At 45.3% G+C, this 13524-nt stretch overlaps 3 protein-coding genes across 9 annotated transcripts in view; 2 read left to right on the top strand and 1 right to left on the bottom strand.

Moving 5' to 3' along the window:
• LOC108044250 (cyclin-dependent kinase 11B) overlaps positions 1-2162 on the top strand; it is a 94543-nt gene extending 92381 nt beyond the window's left edge. The window contains exon 6 of the mRNA XM_017123185.2: positions 214-2162. Coding sequence (XP_016978674.1) covers positions 214-740 — 527 coding nt within the window. The 3' untranslated portion in view covers positions 741-2162. The remainder of the gene's footprint in view (positions 1-213) is intronic.
• Positions 2163-3031: 869 nt separating this feature from the next.
• LOC108044230 (neurogenic locus notch homolog protein 4) lies at positions 3032-7705 on the top strand. 3 transcript variants are annotated; one of them, XM_017123152.1, is made up of 8 exons: positions 3032-3135; positions 3933-4087; positions 4148-4286; positions 4352-4510; positions 4892-5083; positions 5154-5214; positions 6237-6367; positions 6425-7705. In XM_017123152.1, the coding sequence occupies exons 2-8, from the start codon at positions 3950-3952 to the stop codon at positions 7270-7272; spliced, it is 1668 nt and encodes a 555-aa protein (XP_016978641.1). In that variant the 5' UTR covers positions 3032-3135; positions 3933-3949; the 3' UTR covers positions 7273-7705. The 3 variants fall into 3 exon arrangements, with proteins under 3 accessions (XP_016978641.1, XP_016978643.1, XP_016978642.1); XM_017123154.1 differs by having other exon boundaries at positions 3048-3068; XM_017123153.2 differs by lacking the exon at positions 3032-3135 and adding an exon at positions 3162-3514.
• LOC108044231 (unconventional myosin-XV) overlaps positions 7576-13524 on the bottom strand; it is a 33847-nt gene continuing 27898 nt past the window's right edge. For all 5 annotated transcript variants that reach the window (XM_044461375.1, XM_044461371.1, XM_044461374.1 and 2 more), the window contains 4 exons: positions 11603-12144; positions 10526-10757; positions 8328-9470; positions 7576-8265 (listed from right to left, as the gene is read on the bottom strand). In XM_044461375.1, the coding sequence (XP_044317310.1) occupies positions 8098-8265; positions 8328-9470; positions 10526-10757; positions 11603-12144 (2085 nt within the window). In that variant the 3' untranslated portion in view covers positions 7576-8097. The remainder of the gene's footprint in view (positions 8266-8327; positions 9471-10525; positions 10758-11602; positions 12145-13524) is intronic.

Here is a 13524-nt window from a genome sequence, read left to right as displayed (position 1 = left end):
GTTTTGTTTGTCAACTTAAATAATAGTTGTATTTGCATATGTATATTGTGTTTTAACATGTTATTGGCTTGTTTTTTTCACCTAATTCACAATTTTCTATGTGTGTGAATAAAACTAAAAAAAACTAAAAACTAAGTTTTTTAATTTTTGCAACTATGGAAATACTATTTGGTTTTGTTTTTAAATAATTACCATGCTTGATCCTCTCCGCAGGCGATCGCATAACAGTGCGCTGTGACCTCGAGGCGTTGATCCAGGACTCCGCCGGCAGCTCCACCACCGCCAGGACACCCCAAGGCACCGCCCCGCCGCCCACCACCACCGCCTCCGGCCAGCGGGCGGATGACCTTGAGGAGGAGAGGCAGCAGCAGAGGGAGAACAGCAGCGGCAGCGACGAGGAGCCAGAGGCGGAGGAGGAGGAGGAGGAGCAGGAGCAGGAGGAGCAGGACGACCTGCAGAACGCCCTGGACACGGACAGCAACGAGAGCTCCGATTACCGCCACCAGCGACAGTCCCAGATGCAAACGTTCCACAGCCGCCGGACAGCGGGCAAGCGCAGCGCTGTCCCGGCCACGCCCCCGCCCACGCTGGCGCCCACCTACCACTGCCGGGGGGAGGGGCTGGCCGGGCGCACGACACGCTGGAGCGCGCTGCCGGCGCCGTCGTGCCGCGGCAAGTGGCTCCGCCTGACCGTCGGACCGCCGAAGAAGTGCGGCCACGCCCAGTTCATCTTTGTCTAAGGCGATGCATCCGGCGATCTTTTTTTTTCCGTGTAGGTTACGGTGTACGGCCACCCCCCCATCATATCATATCATATCGCCCACAACCCCGACCCCCGACCCCGCCCACTCAACCGAACGCCCCTTCACTTCCGGCCCGGACACAAGTACCCCATTGTATGTAAGCGTTTAAACATTAAGCCAGTGGATTAAGAAGATCATAGCATATGTGTGAGGTCAGTTTTTTTTTGTCTCGCTGGAGAGGCGATCCGGAAGATATAGTTGCACTGCCAGTGGAAAGCATATGGAATATGGAGGATTACCACACGTTGCACCAGGCAAAGTTGCATGTCCAGTTGCATGGTGGGAAATGCCACATGAAAATTTAAAAACATTTAAGACACCCTTAGTCGAGTTTCATATACTTCAGGATTTTTTAATCACTTTGATTAATTTATAAAATTCTGTAGATGTATCACAATTCCCAATAATAAATATTCAATGGATTCGCAAAAAAACAAGCATAGATTTAGGTTGCCTATGTCCGCCACGAAATATTTTCTTTACGAAATCGACAAATGGGTTCCGAAATATTTAAGTAACTTTAGGCAATATAAATACTATTTAACAACTTGTATGCAGATTTTGATCACCCTTTTCCGACACATTTATATAAAAGCATTTCAAAAGTTTTTTAAGCATCTCTGAAAAGATAATTCCCACTTCGTTTTAAAGCTAATAGTGTCGCTGAAATCGTAAAGATTATTGTGATGTTCAATTAATCGAGTTGGCATAAGGAAGATCCGAAAAAAGCTTTTAAACTCATTCAAAAATAATTAAATGTTTTAAATAATATTATAAAAATTATATGTTACACAAAACATCAAAATGTGAACGAATGCAAAACTAGTATGTGCAACTTTGTAGCGCATTTATCAACCATATGTCCATATTGAAAAATAGGCCCTGCAACCCAAAACCACGGCTGTTGTGGACTTTCTTCGGATAGCTTTTCTCTAAGTAGCTTAGGAAACCCCCTCGAGTAAACTCCAAATATGACGGGGGTCAATGAGGACGCTCATCTTGGATCGGATAATACTAGAAACTAGAGACTAAGTCATCAAATACCGCATAACATCGTCAGCGAACACGGAGTCGGGCTGCGTAGTGAAAGAACCTATATATATGGATGTGCATGAGTGTATCTGTCGAATCGTTAGTTCCCCGACTTGCATCATACCCACACTCAATGTCCAAGGCAAGTTGTGCGCCATGATTTCAGTTATCCAACTGTCGGACAACCTTCTGGAGTCGGAACTAGCGTTTGGATCTTAGCATTAATCTGGATTTTAGGTACACACGAATGTCGAAAGTAATTAATAAAATTATAATTAAACAAATAATGAGATCATTCAATAAAGAACGAGTATAATTTTAAAGTAACTCATTCGCTTTTATGTTCTGGAATCTACAATTTCCCAATCTACCGTTTCCATCAATCCTGGTTTTCCAACAACTAGTTTGGCAAGAGTGCGGCACAGTGGGTTGACACTACTAGAGAAGTTGGAGTTCCAAGTCTCTAGTGGAAGGCAACGTTTAAGGGGCAGTGAAGTTTTTTTAATGTCTTAGATATTTTTGAGTCTGCTTAAAAATTGGAAAATACTCACCAAAATGTATTAATGGTAAGTATGACAACTTAAGAAGTTTCTCAATTAAAACCGCAACATGAACTTAAAAATCCTAAAATCTGATTAATTTTTAATCTTTTACCCGTAGTACACGAATGTTTATCGCGTACATAAGATTAAGACCACTAAGGAATTTCTAAATAATTATCTAATTAATACAATTTAAAATCGAACATTGCATTAAAAAAGTGTTTTATGTTGTAATTGGGACAAAATATTTTTAACATTTATAAAACTATCTATTATTTTTTTCACGTACATATTTGGAATATGTTTCTCTGCACAACGAACACTTATTATTTGTTTTGTCTGAAGTTAGCATTCATACATTTGTCATCATCTTTTTTTTCAAGTCAAGGGAGGGTTAAGGTCTGCAAACAATGTTCTCGCACCCACTGTGCTTGGATAAGCTCTCAGCTGATTTGGATTTACCGGTTGACCCAATTACCAGTGGACAGGTGCCTTACGCTCTTTCTCTCTTTGCTCCCTTTGCTTGCGACGAGTTCACGGTGAAGGCCGGAAGAACGAAGACAGAGAAGCCGAGGAGCCGGGCTTCAGACTTGGATACTTGGAGAAAGAGCCGAGAACCGACCAGAGACGAATGCCTGATTAGTCCCAAAGCGATCGTCGAGCGAGACGGACCGTCGACGTCTTGAATTGAGTTGAGTGCTGTCCACCTGTCCACCTGAGAAGCTGCAGTCCAGCCAAACCGCCTACCGCCGCCAAGAGTAATTCCCCATTTGCATTCTTCTGGTCTCTTCTGGCCCGGTGATTCATCAAGTCCATCGAGTTCTTGGCCGTCCGAGTGGTTCCCGTTCTTTTGGCCGCGAAGAAAGTTGTCTTCGAACATGTTAATTGTGACGCGACTGTGCGAGGGGCCGTGGGCATTTGTAGCAGTCGATTTCTTTTAACGGTCTTAGCTTGGCCAAACGAAAGCACTTTTCGTTCGAGCCGATAATCCGATACGTCGAGATATTTGTCAAAGGCCCTCTTGTGTTTTTTGTTTTCGAGTACAGCCCATTAAGAACGTTTAAAGTGTTCCCGTAAAATAGCTTACTTCTTACGAAAGGTCGTCGGAATCAACTTAGACTTAGAGTAAACTTAAAGGTCAGAGAACTTCCACATAATACCAAGTGCTTCACTTGACCTATTCTAAGTCTAAAGCTCGTTTACTAAAACTGAATTTCAATTAAATAAAATAGGCAATAATTTTATTCTTAAAAGGGTTATACACTTAACATCTAAACAAATAAAGACGCTTCGGTCTTGAATATATTATTGCTATACATTATCAATTAAATGAAGATAAGTAACCCCATATTCTTGTGAAATGCATTTTAAACCTTAAAAAATTTAAAGTAATTTCTATCCCTAATATATTTTTCACAAAAATCAGGAAATTTATTTCACAAACAATACTTAATATATTTTTATTTTATTAGCAACACACTATAGTTTTAACTCACCATTATTCGCCCAATACTTTTTCGACTAAACTAAGGTTTGAAGATATTTCTAATTTTAGAGAAAAGGGCCGCAGATATGTTTCCAGATAAGCAGACGGCGCTCCTGCTGGTGACCGCGATCACCGCCCTCAAATTGGAGGAAGCCGATTCCTTCAGGCGCAACTTTGATGCGCGCCAAAGCAGCAATTCGAACATTCCACTCTGGAAACAGCGAGTAAGTACAAGTAACTCAATAAATATGAGCTTAATTCCAAGATTGTTTTAACCACCTCAGGCCTGCGAGAAGTCGCAGAAACAGAAGCAAAACGCACATTACGTGTGCGATGAGAAGGGCGACTTTAAGTGTCTTCCGGGATGGCAGGGTGATCTCTGCCAGGTGCCCATGTGCCGGAGGGGCTGCGACCCCATGAATGGTATGCCCCACCCCAAAAGGTGATCCACTCGCCACCAATGACACCACTCTGTGTCCATTCCACAGGTTACTGCCAGCGACCCGGAGAATGCAGGTGCCGCATCGGATACAGTGGCGAGATGTGCGACAAGTGCATCCCACTGCCCGGCTGCCAACACGGAGGATGCACCAAGCCCTTCGAGTGCATCTGCAAGCCCGGCTGGGCCGGACTCTTCTGCACGGAACGTAAGTAGAGGCCAAATGGAAAGGGTATTAAACTATTCAAGAAACCGTAAGAACAGCAGCTCTTCATTTGAAACAGCTTCATGTTGAGGAAAGCAATTTATGTCTTGGTTTGTGGGAAGCTTGAAATACCTTTTGCTTAATTAGTTAGGGAATATTAAAAAAAGTGTTATAATAAAAAGCAGTCGACTTACCAAGGTAGCTCTGATATATAGGGGTGTCACAGAAATCTTATCCAAGCTGTTACACCCCCGATGAAAGGACAATTTTCAGACAATCTTTCACAAATGCATTCTTCAAGTTACTTGAATCGAACGTAAAATCGGTTTGAAGCAATCTGATTGGCAATCCGATTACTTAATTGCCGGTTTCCTCTGCCCGCAGCCAGTTGCCGGAGCGGATGCCACAGCACCCGGGGATATTGCGAGGCACCCGGCGAGTGCCGCTGCCGGATTGGCTACGCCGGACGCACCTGCTCCGAGTGCGCCACGATGCCGGGCTGCCAGCACGGAACCTGCAACAAGCCGCTCGAGTGCCTCTGCCTGCCCGGCTACACAGGACTCCTCTGCCAGACGCGTAAGTCCTGCTGCGACTGCTGAAGGATCCCCGAACTAATCCCACCCCATTCCCCCCTCCCCACCGGCAGCACTGTGCGACCCCGACTGCAGCAAACAGCACGGATACTGCCGCAAACCTGGCGAGTGCCGGTAAGTAGGAAGCCCAATGCGGAATTCTAGTTGCGAGGGAAGGAAAGTGGGTCTAAGAAGTTTATACTTGTCGAAGGACTTGACTAACTAACGGCATGCCAAGAAATCTTTTTTAAATCACTTGCTTGCACTTGCTTGCTTTATAGGCTATGCCACTCTTGCAAAAACATAATTAAAACTTAGTTCAAGCATTGGATCAACTAGGTCCAAGATATTCCGATTTAAATTTGATTTAATTTTTTTAAACGGCAATCTTTTAAATATTATTATTGGCTACCAAGCATTTAAATAATTGTGGGTGGCAATAGGAAATACATACAAAGGCTATGTCTATATATCATTATATAATTATTATTATTATTTTAATATAAAACAGGAAATGAAGCAAATTCTATAGCTCTTACAAAAATTAAATATTCTATATTTCGATGCTTAAAAACAATGAGGCTATTTGGATTTTTCGATAAATTTATAAAAAAAAAATGAATTCTGATATCCTTAAAAATGGCTACATCTCTGAGTATATGGGTAAATGTTAGAAAACAACGAAGTTATAATTTTTTGTCCTTTTTTCCAATTGTTCAGAACAACAGAAAGAAGACTTTTTGCTAAGTTTCATCGAAATACCTTAAGAACTAGAAATGGACAGATCTTTATAGAATATGAAATGTGCCCTTCACTGCGTTGCAATCTTTTGGCTTAAATTATGGTACCCTCTGCAAGAGTATTAAGATTATTTAATTTATAAGTATCCATATTTTTGATAATATTATAATATTTGGGTGGCTGAATTTAAATGTATATTCTTAGTATATGCGCATACACAGGTTTTTGTTTAGCAAATAATTTCATGTTTATACTTCCATACGCTTTCCCTGAAAAGTTTAAAGCTATACCACTTGTTTTATTATTGCACATACATATGCGTATCTGAACCAAGCATTAGTCACTTGAACAACATCAATTAAGTCACCCATATCCGACAAACTTTTTCCACGCACACCCTCAATTTGCTCCTCCAGCTGCAAAGTGGGCTGGACGGGCAGCCAGTGCGACAAGTGTTTTCCGTACCCGGGATGTGCCAACGGGGATTGCGAGGCGCCGTGGGAGTGCAACTGCCATCCCGGCTGGGGCGGGATGCTGTGCGATGAGAGTGAGTATGCAGCCGTATGCGTGACCGCCTCCGGGAACTGACCACGTTGACCCACAGAACTCACCTACTGCGTGGAGCATCCGGACACGTGCGAGAACGAGGGCAAGTGCATGTCGCTGAGCCGCGAGGATGGCAGCTATCGCTGCCAGTGCCGGCAGGGATTTCTGGGCAAGAACTGCGAGATACGCGATGACTTTCTGCTGACCTCGGTGGCGCCACCGCGCATCACACCGCCAACGCCCTCTGATTTGGAGCTGGAACTGGACCAGGACCAGGACCAGGACCAGGAAACAGGTGGGCCCTCGCCTGATGTCAACACGATAAGCGGGGGTGGGGGCGGTGCCGGTGGACAGGTGGAAAAGTTGCCGGCGGGTAACGAGCCGGAGCGACGGACAAATGACACCGCAGGAGCCATGGCTCCACGACCCACTAACGACAACACCAACATCAACACCACCGCCACAAGGACGACAGTGGTGGCAACTGGAGCTGGCAGCCACAATGCGACTAATGAAGCGTTAAGCGCCGTAACAACGAGGCGTGCCACCCCAGTAACAACAACACCACCCCTACCAGCAACATCCGGGGAAAAAGCCGTAAAGGGCGATGCAACAAGTGTGGCGGCTGCGACAGGACCTCTGCCACGCCCCCCTCCCATCAGCCCCACACAGCTCACTAGCCAGCAGCAGGCAATGGCAACTTTGGGGCCAGCTGCAACAGCAACAGCTACAGTAGCAGCATCCGTGACCAGCCACAAGGACAAGCCAAATGCGGAGGACGAGGAGGAGGATGAAGATGACGAGGATGACGATGAGGACGAGGATGGCGAATACGACGAGGAGGAGGACGAAGACGAGGACGATGAGGAGGATGACAGCGATCAACTCATACCAAATATTATATAGTTAAGGAGCTGACAAATGGCTATTAATTCTATTACTTATATCCGGTGCTCATGTAAGGATTACATTAAAGATTCAGATCTGATTTTGGAATGAGCCACCAGGCTCCATTCTTCTAATCATTTAAACAAAAAGGGCAACCTAAGTTTTCATAAAAGGTATAGAAATATGGTGACAACATGTCTTTACACAGATTGAAGTAGGTCACAAATGCAATCCAATGAGTACCGAGTATCTCACAACTTACCTTACTTGTTTTTTTTTCATATTTTTTAATTGATGGGCCCCCCAATTAACAAGCCCAACTTTTGCGATAGATATACATATATAAATTGTATTTATTTATGATAATTTTAGGGATTAAACTAAGCAATTTTCGATTTAACAAATGTCAAAAAAAAATGATAATAATAAAGTTTGCTAATCTTAAGTGCTACACGAAATCGTTGAAACGAAATGAGGAGGGGACCAATAGGTTGGACTCAGAGCCGGGGGAGTTCAATTCCAGCACTCGGATTGCACTTGGTTCGCTTAAACTTAGGACAAGAGGGATTTCGAGCGGGTTGAAGAGGGATCTATATGGCCATCGTAGCGCCACCGAGTTGGGGGAGTGGTTCGGGGTTTGGGGCACAGAAACCAGCACAACATAAACATCTAAACATACATATGTATCTTGCATATGGGCGTTAATAAATATATGTATCTGGTAAGGGACTTACGAAACGACAAAAAAATGTTTGTGAAATTATTGGTAGAATAACTCAATACAATATCGATACGAATAATAATAATTATGGGTATGGGCAGCAAAGAGCCACCTTTCGGGCCCTAGTTGAGCTCCCGCTTGTCGCGCTGACTGATCTGGGCCATGGTGATGTACTGGCGCACCAGGCGCGAGATCTCGTGAGCCTGCTCCGTCTGGACGCGGATCACGCGCTGCTGCATCAGGTTGCCCACCTTCATGTCCAGGAAGAGGGCGCCGTCCTCCGAGCGAACCTGCACCAGGAAAATCCATATTAGACCAGAACGTTAAACAAAAGATTTCACAAATTGCTCACCTTGCGCGTGGAGATCACCTCCATGAAGCTCCAGTGCTGCAGGGTCTCGTGGGTGTTGGGATCCAGGAAGAGGACGCCGCGTCGGTTGAGCGCCAGGATGAGGTCGCGCCACATGGGACTGTGGTTGTCCTCCACATGCGGCCCTTCCTCCGCCCAGATGCGCTTCACGGCGAAGAAGCTGCTCCCGAAGAGCGGCCAGGTGGCCAGCACGTTGAGGAACTGCGCCTTCACCTGGCCGGGACTCAAGTTGGCCACCTGTGGCCACGCCGACTGGACGAGGCCCACCCACTGGGCGGGTCGGATCTCACGGATTCCCAGCGCCGGCTTGGGCAGCAGAAACTTGATCTCCTTCATCGCGGGCACGTGACTCAGATCGGCGGCACGGTGCAGCAGGGCGGCGATCCGTGCCATATCCCTGACCATCTCCGGCACGGGCACCCCGTTGCCGGGCAGTTCCAGCAGCAGACCCTCCAGATAGTCCGGAGCCACCTGGTTGAAGAGCACCTCCACGTACAGGGGCATCGGAGCTGGTTCCCGCTTCAAGGCGAAGTGCCACACGGAGCGGCAGAAGATCAGGTAGAAGGGCTGCCCGGACTTGAGCAGCTCCGTGGTCACGTCCAGGATGTACTCGTCGGCGGCCAGCGGCATGGTGAAGGCGTCGCCTTGGACGATGCAGTACAGGGAGAACTCCTGCTGCTCGGCCTCCGATTCCACGCCCAGCAGGGCGCACAGCTCGGCGATGACGTCGGCCACCACGGTGGAGCAGCGGGTGTTGACCACTCGCTCCGCTCCTCCGGGCAGGCGGTAGATCTGCCGGCGGGCCGAACGGCCGGCGGACACGGCGGTCACCTCCTCCACACTCGGCACATTCTTTCGGCCACCGCAGCGGGCCGTCTTGCGGAGATTGGTGAGGCAAACGGCCGCCGTGCCGTGACAGGACCGCCGCCGATCGGAGGCCGCCGAGGTCAGGTGCTCCATCAGGTAGGGACGCAGTGCGTCCGAGCAGCCGAAGTACGCCGCCAGAATGCTGAGGAGGCGCCAGGCGCGTTGTGAGCTATCCGGACACGGTGACCGGTTGGCCGTTGTCTGCTTCATCAGCTGGCAGTAGACCTCGTCGCGCAGCGCCAAGTATTTGTGACAATGCTGCAAGATCGGATAAGAACATATGTTATATAGCATAACGTTAAATGGATAACGAAAATCTGCATGAATTTCACGTTGATCTATTACCCAATTTCATGAGAATTAAAAGGCTGAGAATCCCAAATTTAAATATTCTACTATTAAAAAACTCGATTGCCAAACAACTAATAATTAATTTCAAAATGTATCTTATAAAGTTATGTGGTACTTAAATTGCTCATTCTTGTACAAATACACATACCAAAATATCTATTCTCATTATTGCATAATATTTTGAAGATAACTATAGCTTTATACAGCATAAGTTTGCAAAACAGGATTTAAGTTGTGGATGTTTGACTGCATGTCAAGTAGTTCATATCAGGAAACTGATTTTTCTTTTACAAAAGTTGGCTAGCAGCATTTGTTCATTGTAGACAAAAGTCAAAATACTTCCGATAGCTTATATAATACCTCTTCCGGTTGCCAAATCAAATCAAGTTTTGAAAAAGTGAACCACGTTTTTTGGGACTCGAATATATGTTGATCCGAAGGATTACTATACATTCATAATAAACAAAATGCATTTGTATATATTAAACATACATATGTGTGTAAAGAAATAACTTAAAGAGTGCCAGTATTTATTGTACCAAAACTAATTCACATTGGTAATCGTTCCTCAAATGGCTACAGTAAATTGCAAAACCGCGATATACACACTTGTAAACTGTTGTAATATTTAGAGGTTTCTGCGTTTTAAAAACATTTCCCAACTTCTGCTCTCTAATCAACTTTCGGCACATTAAAACCACAGACTTGCAAAACGATCTGCAGGCTTTTCTTTTCCAGCTAGTTTATGACTTCGAGGTGTTCACAATCCGTTTCCGGTTCGGGTGCGAAGCTCGAATTTCTAGGGCAGCAGAACAGGCAACGATTTAGTGGTCGCCCGAAACCTGTTGCAGTTATTTGCTGCGACCACCTCTAAAGTCCGGTGACTTAGACTTGGAACCGGTTTTGGTAACCCAGAACTCAGAATCCAGAACACAGAACACAGAACCCAAGAGCCCACTCACCATGAGTACGGTGTAGACGCACTTGACCTCGGTGAGGTCGGGATCCAGCGGGATGTCGCCGCAGTAGCGCAGGATGCAGTCGAAGCACTCGAGCGCCAGTGGCGCCAGGTCATTTGGGAGTCGGAGGAGCGGCAGGCGTATGGCGTGGCCCTGCCACTTGACCAGCTCCGCGTAAGAACGGTTCGCGGCGGACTGGTGCCGCTCATGGTGCCGGTCAGCGTCCCTTAGTTGGCTGCAATAGAGAATAACTATTAAAACTATGCCAAGAAAATGGGGTCAGTTCCACCTTTAATAACACCAACAGTTTTGTCCTTAATCTTTGTCGATAAAATGTATAAATGGTTAACAACTCTCAGAAAAAATAAAAATAGATAATGAACAAGAGAGAACGCTATAGTCGGGTGCCCAGACTATCAGATACCCGTTACTCAGGTAAAGGGAGTGCGAGGGAGATGGAGATAGAAACTTTGATCACGCATAACTTTTTAACGAATGGTCCGATTTGAAAAATTTCTTCTACATTTCGATAGGTATTGATAAACACAATAAAACTGCATTTTTACTTTTCCGAAATATTTAAATTTTTAAAATCGTATATAAACGATTGTGGGCGTTAAAGGGGGCGTGGCACCATTTTGAAACAAACTTGCGCTGCGTAGGAACTCCTAGAATCTGCTTGCAAAATGTTAATCTTCTAGCTTTTATAGTTTCCGAGATCTCAGCGTTCATACGGACAGACAGACGGACAGACGGACAGACGGACAGACGGACAGACAGACGGACAGACGGACATGGCTATATCGACTCGGCTAGTGACCCTGATCAAGAATATATATACTTTATAGGGTCGGAAACGCTTCCTTCTAGCTGTTACATACTTTTGCACGAATACAATATACCCTTTTACTCTACGAGTAACGGGTATAAAAATATACTGATATACTGATATCCCATTGATATTACACTTTTCTCTTTACAAGCAGAATAATTTGTTACATAAGAACTTTAATTCCCCCCAGCAAACTTGTTATTTAAGGAGCATGTCGGTTTCGCCCCACTACAATGAACTCAACTTACTCGTTGCGGAAGTGCTGCATGGCGAACTGGAGCAGCGAGTACTTGGTGACCGAGGGCGGAGTGCCGCCGTTGGCCTCCTCCTGCAGATAGTTGGCGTCCAGGTCGTGGTGCGGCAGGGACTGCGACTGCTGCTGCTGCTGCTGGAGGAGCTGCTCCTGCTGGTGCACCTGTCCGTTGGTCAGGGAGGAGGGCTGCTGGCCAGCGTTCGACTTGCGGGCGGAGTGCAGGTAGCTCTGCTGCTTGAGGAAGCGCTGCTGCTGACCCTGCTGCTGCTGCTGCTGCTGCTGGTGATCAACGGCCATCTGCTGCTCCTCCAGTGCATCCTCCAGCTGCTGCTGCTGCTGGTGGAGCTGCAGGTGGTGGTGCAGATCGGCCTGCTGCACCTGCTGCTGCAGTGACTCGATCTGGCGCGATCCGCCCTCCACGCCGTGCTCGTTGCGCTGGGCGTGCGCCTGGCGGGACTCCAGGCGCTCCAGCGGCACATTCAGGGTCTGGGCGGCGGCTCGGGCGCCCGACGACAGCGTGGAGCCCTTCGATTGTGACTGCAAGAGGGAGGAAGGGAAGAGCTGTTATTGTTACTATTATTTAATTCTTATACATACTATAATACGAGATACTATAAAATATTGTTTTACATTTAAAACTACTACTACTTAAATATAATTTTTCGTACCTCTACATTTGTTTATAAGCCTGTTTGTTTGGTTTTAAATAGGTTTTTTGTTTTTTCGTTGCAATTAATCTCTTAAGTTTTTACCATTAGATCATCACTATTTCATAAGCCGGGATAACTAATTAATTAACGTAATCGCCGTGGCTTTGCAAAAAAGATAGCCAAAAAAGTATTATAGAGAAATTACTTTCAAACTTAATTGCAAGGCTGCGTTTAAAACGACTTACTATTATACTGATAAAAAAATATTTAAATAATGCTTTCCTATTACAAAATATGTATTATATTAGAAACTGGAGTCTAATTAGGAATAATACAAAATTTCCCTTATAAAGCTTTCAATTGAAGTAAGATTCTGTCTTGAATTGCGTATATTTTAGACAATTTTTCATGGTTTATTTTATTTGGTTATTTTCTTATGCCTAAAATTAACATAATATATTTCTTCAAAATGAATTGATAAATTATTAGTATTATTAAATATTAATTATCTAATTTTAAATGAGATTGTGCTAATATTTTTAAATAGAAACTAATTAAACTTGCATTGGTCAGTAATTCATACAGGTTGAATGTCATAATGCCATGAAATGAAGACCAGGTTAACAAAGATTTTATAGAAAGGATCGAACATTGATTTCGAAAGTCGATTTCTGACTGGCGATAACAATTATTTTTTACCGTGCACTGCAGGAGAGTGCAGCTGAGAGGGGCTGCAATTTGTTAATTGACTTGCAGGCGCAACTCGCATATTTTGCTGGCCATGTCAATGGCATGTGAAAGTTGCTGGGCGCCTTTTTGGCCAGCTCGTAGCAACCAGTTGCCGTTAGCTGTTTGCTGTTTGCCATTGCCGCCCATCCAGCGGGACCGGTTGCCGTTGTGCGGGGGGCGTGGCAGATGATTTATGCTCCCATATTGACCGGTGACAGCTGGCGGGGATTGGCGGAGGGAGGGACACTGCGTTTTTGGCAACGAAAGTGTTTGGCATTGGCGATTTTTCACTTTTATTGCTTGCATTCAATTATTTGGTGCAATTTGTTGCAATTGCTTTCTTTTCTTCTTTTCTTCTCTTCTGCTCGTTTTTAACTCTTGCACGCCCCCACAGGCACGCAGCCATATATTTGGCTATAAAGATAGACATACACTTAGCCACTTCCTCCCCAACGCCACAACGCCCCCTTTGGCCCGCCATGCATTTTGCACGCTCATGCGAGAAGAGATTAGTAAAAGTTGTTGTTTATGAAAGCGG

Source organism: Drosophila rhopaloa, unplaced genomic scaffold (genome assembly GCF_018152115.1).
Source record: "Drosophila rhopaloa isolate 14029-0021.01 unplaced genomic scaffold, ASM1815211v1 contig_3, whole genome shotgun sequence".
Lineage (NCBI taxonomy): Eukaryota > Metazoa > Arthropoda > Insecta > Diptera > Drosophilidae > Drosophila > Drosophila rhopaloa.
The sequence above is the reverse complement of the archived record's forward strand: the minus strand, read 5'-3'. Positions and strand labels throughout refer to the sequence as shown.

Bases quoted from the DNA above. Each gene is read 5' to 3' on its own strand.
- LOC108044230 (XM_017123152.1), top strand. From the start codon at position 3,950: ATGTTTCCAGATAAGCAGACGGCGCTCCTGCTGGTGACCGCGATCACC. The intron at 4,088-4,147 runs GTAAGTACAAGT...TAACCACCTCAG, and splicing joins TTCCACTCTGGAAACAGCGA to GCCTGCGAGAAGTCGCAGAA. The intron at 4,511-4,891 runs GTAAGTAGAGGC...CTCTGCCCGCAG, and splicing joins CGGACTCTTCTGCACGGAAC to CCAGTTGCCGGAGCGGATGC.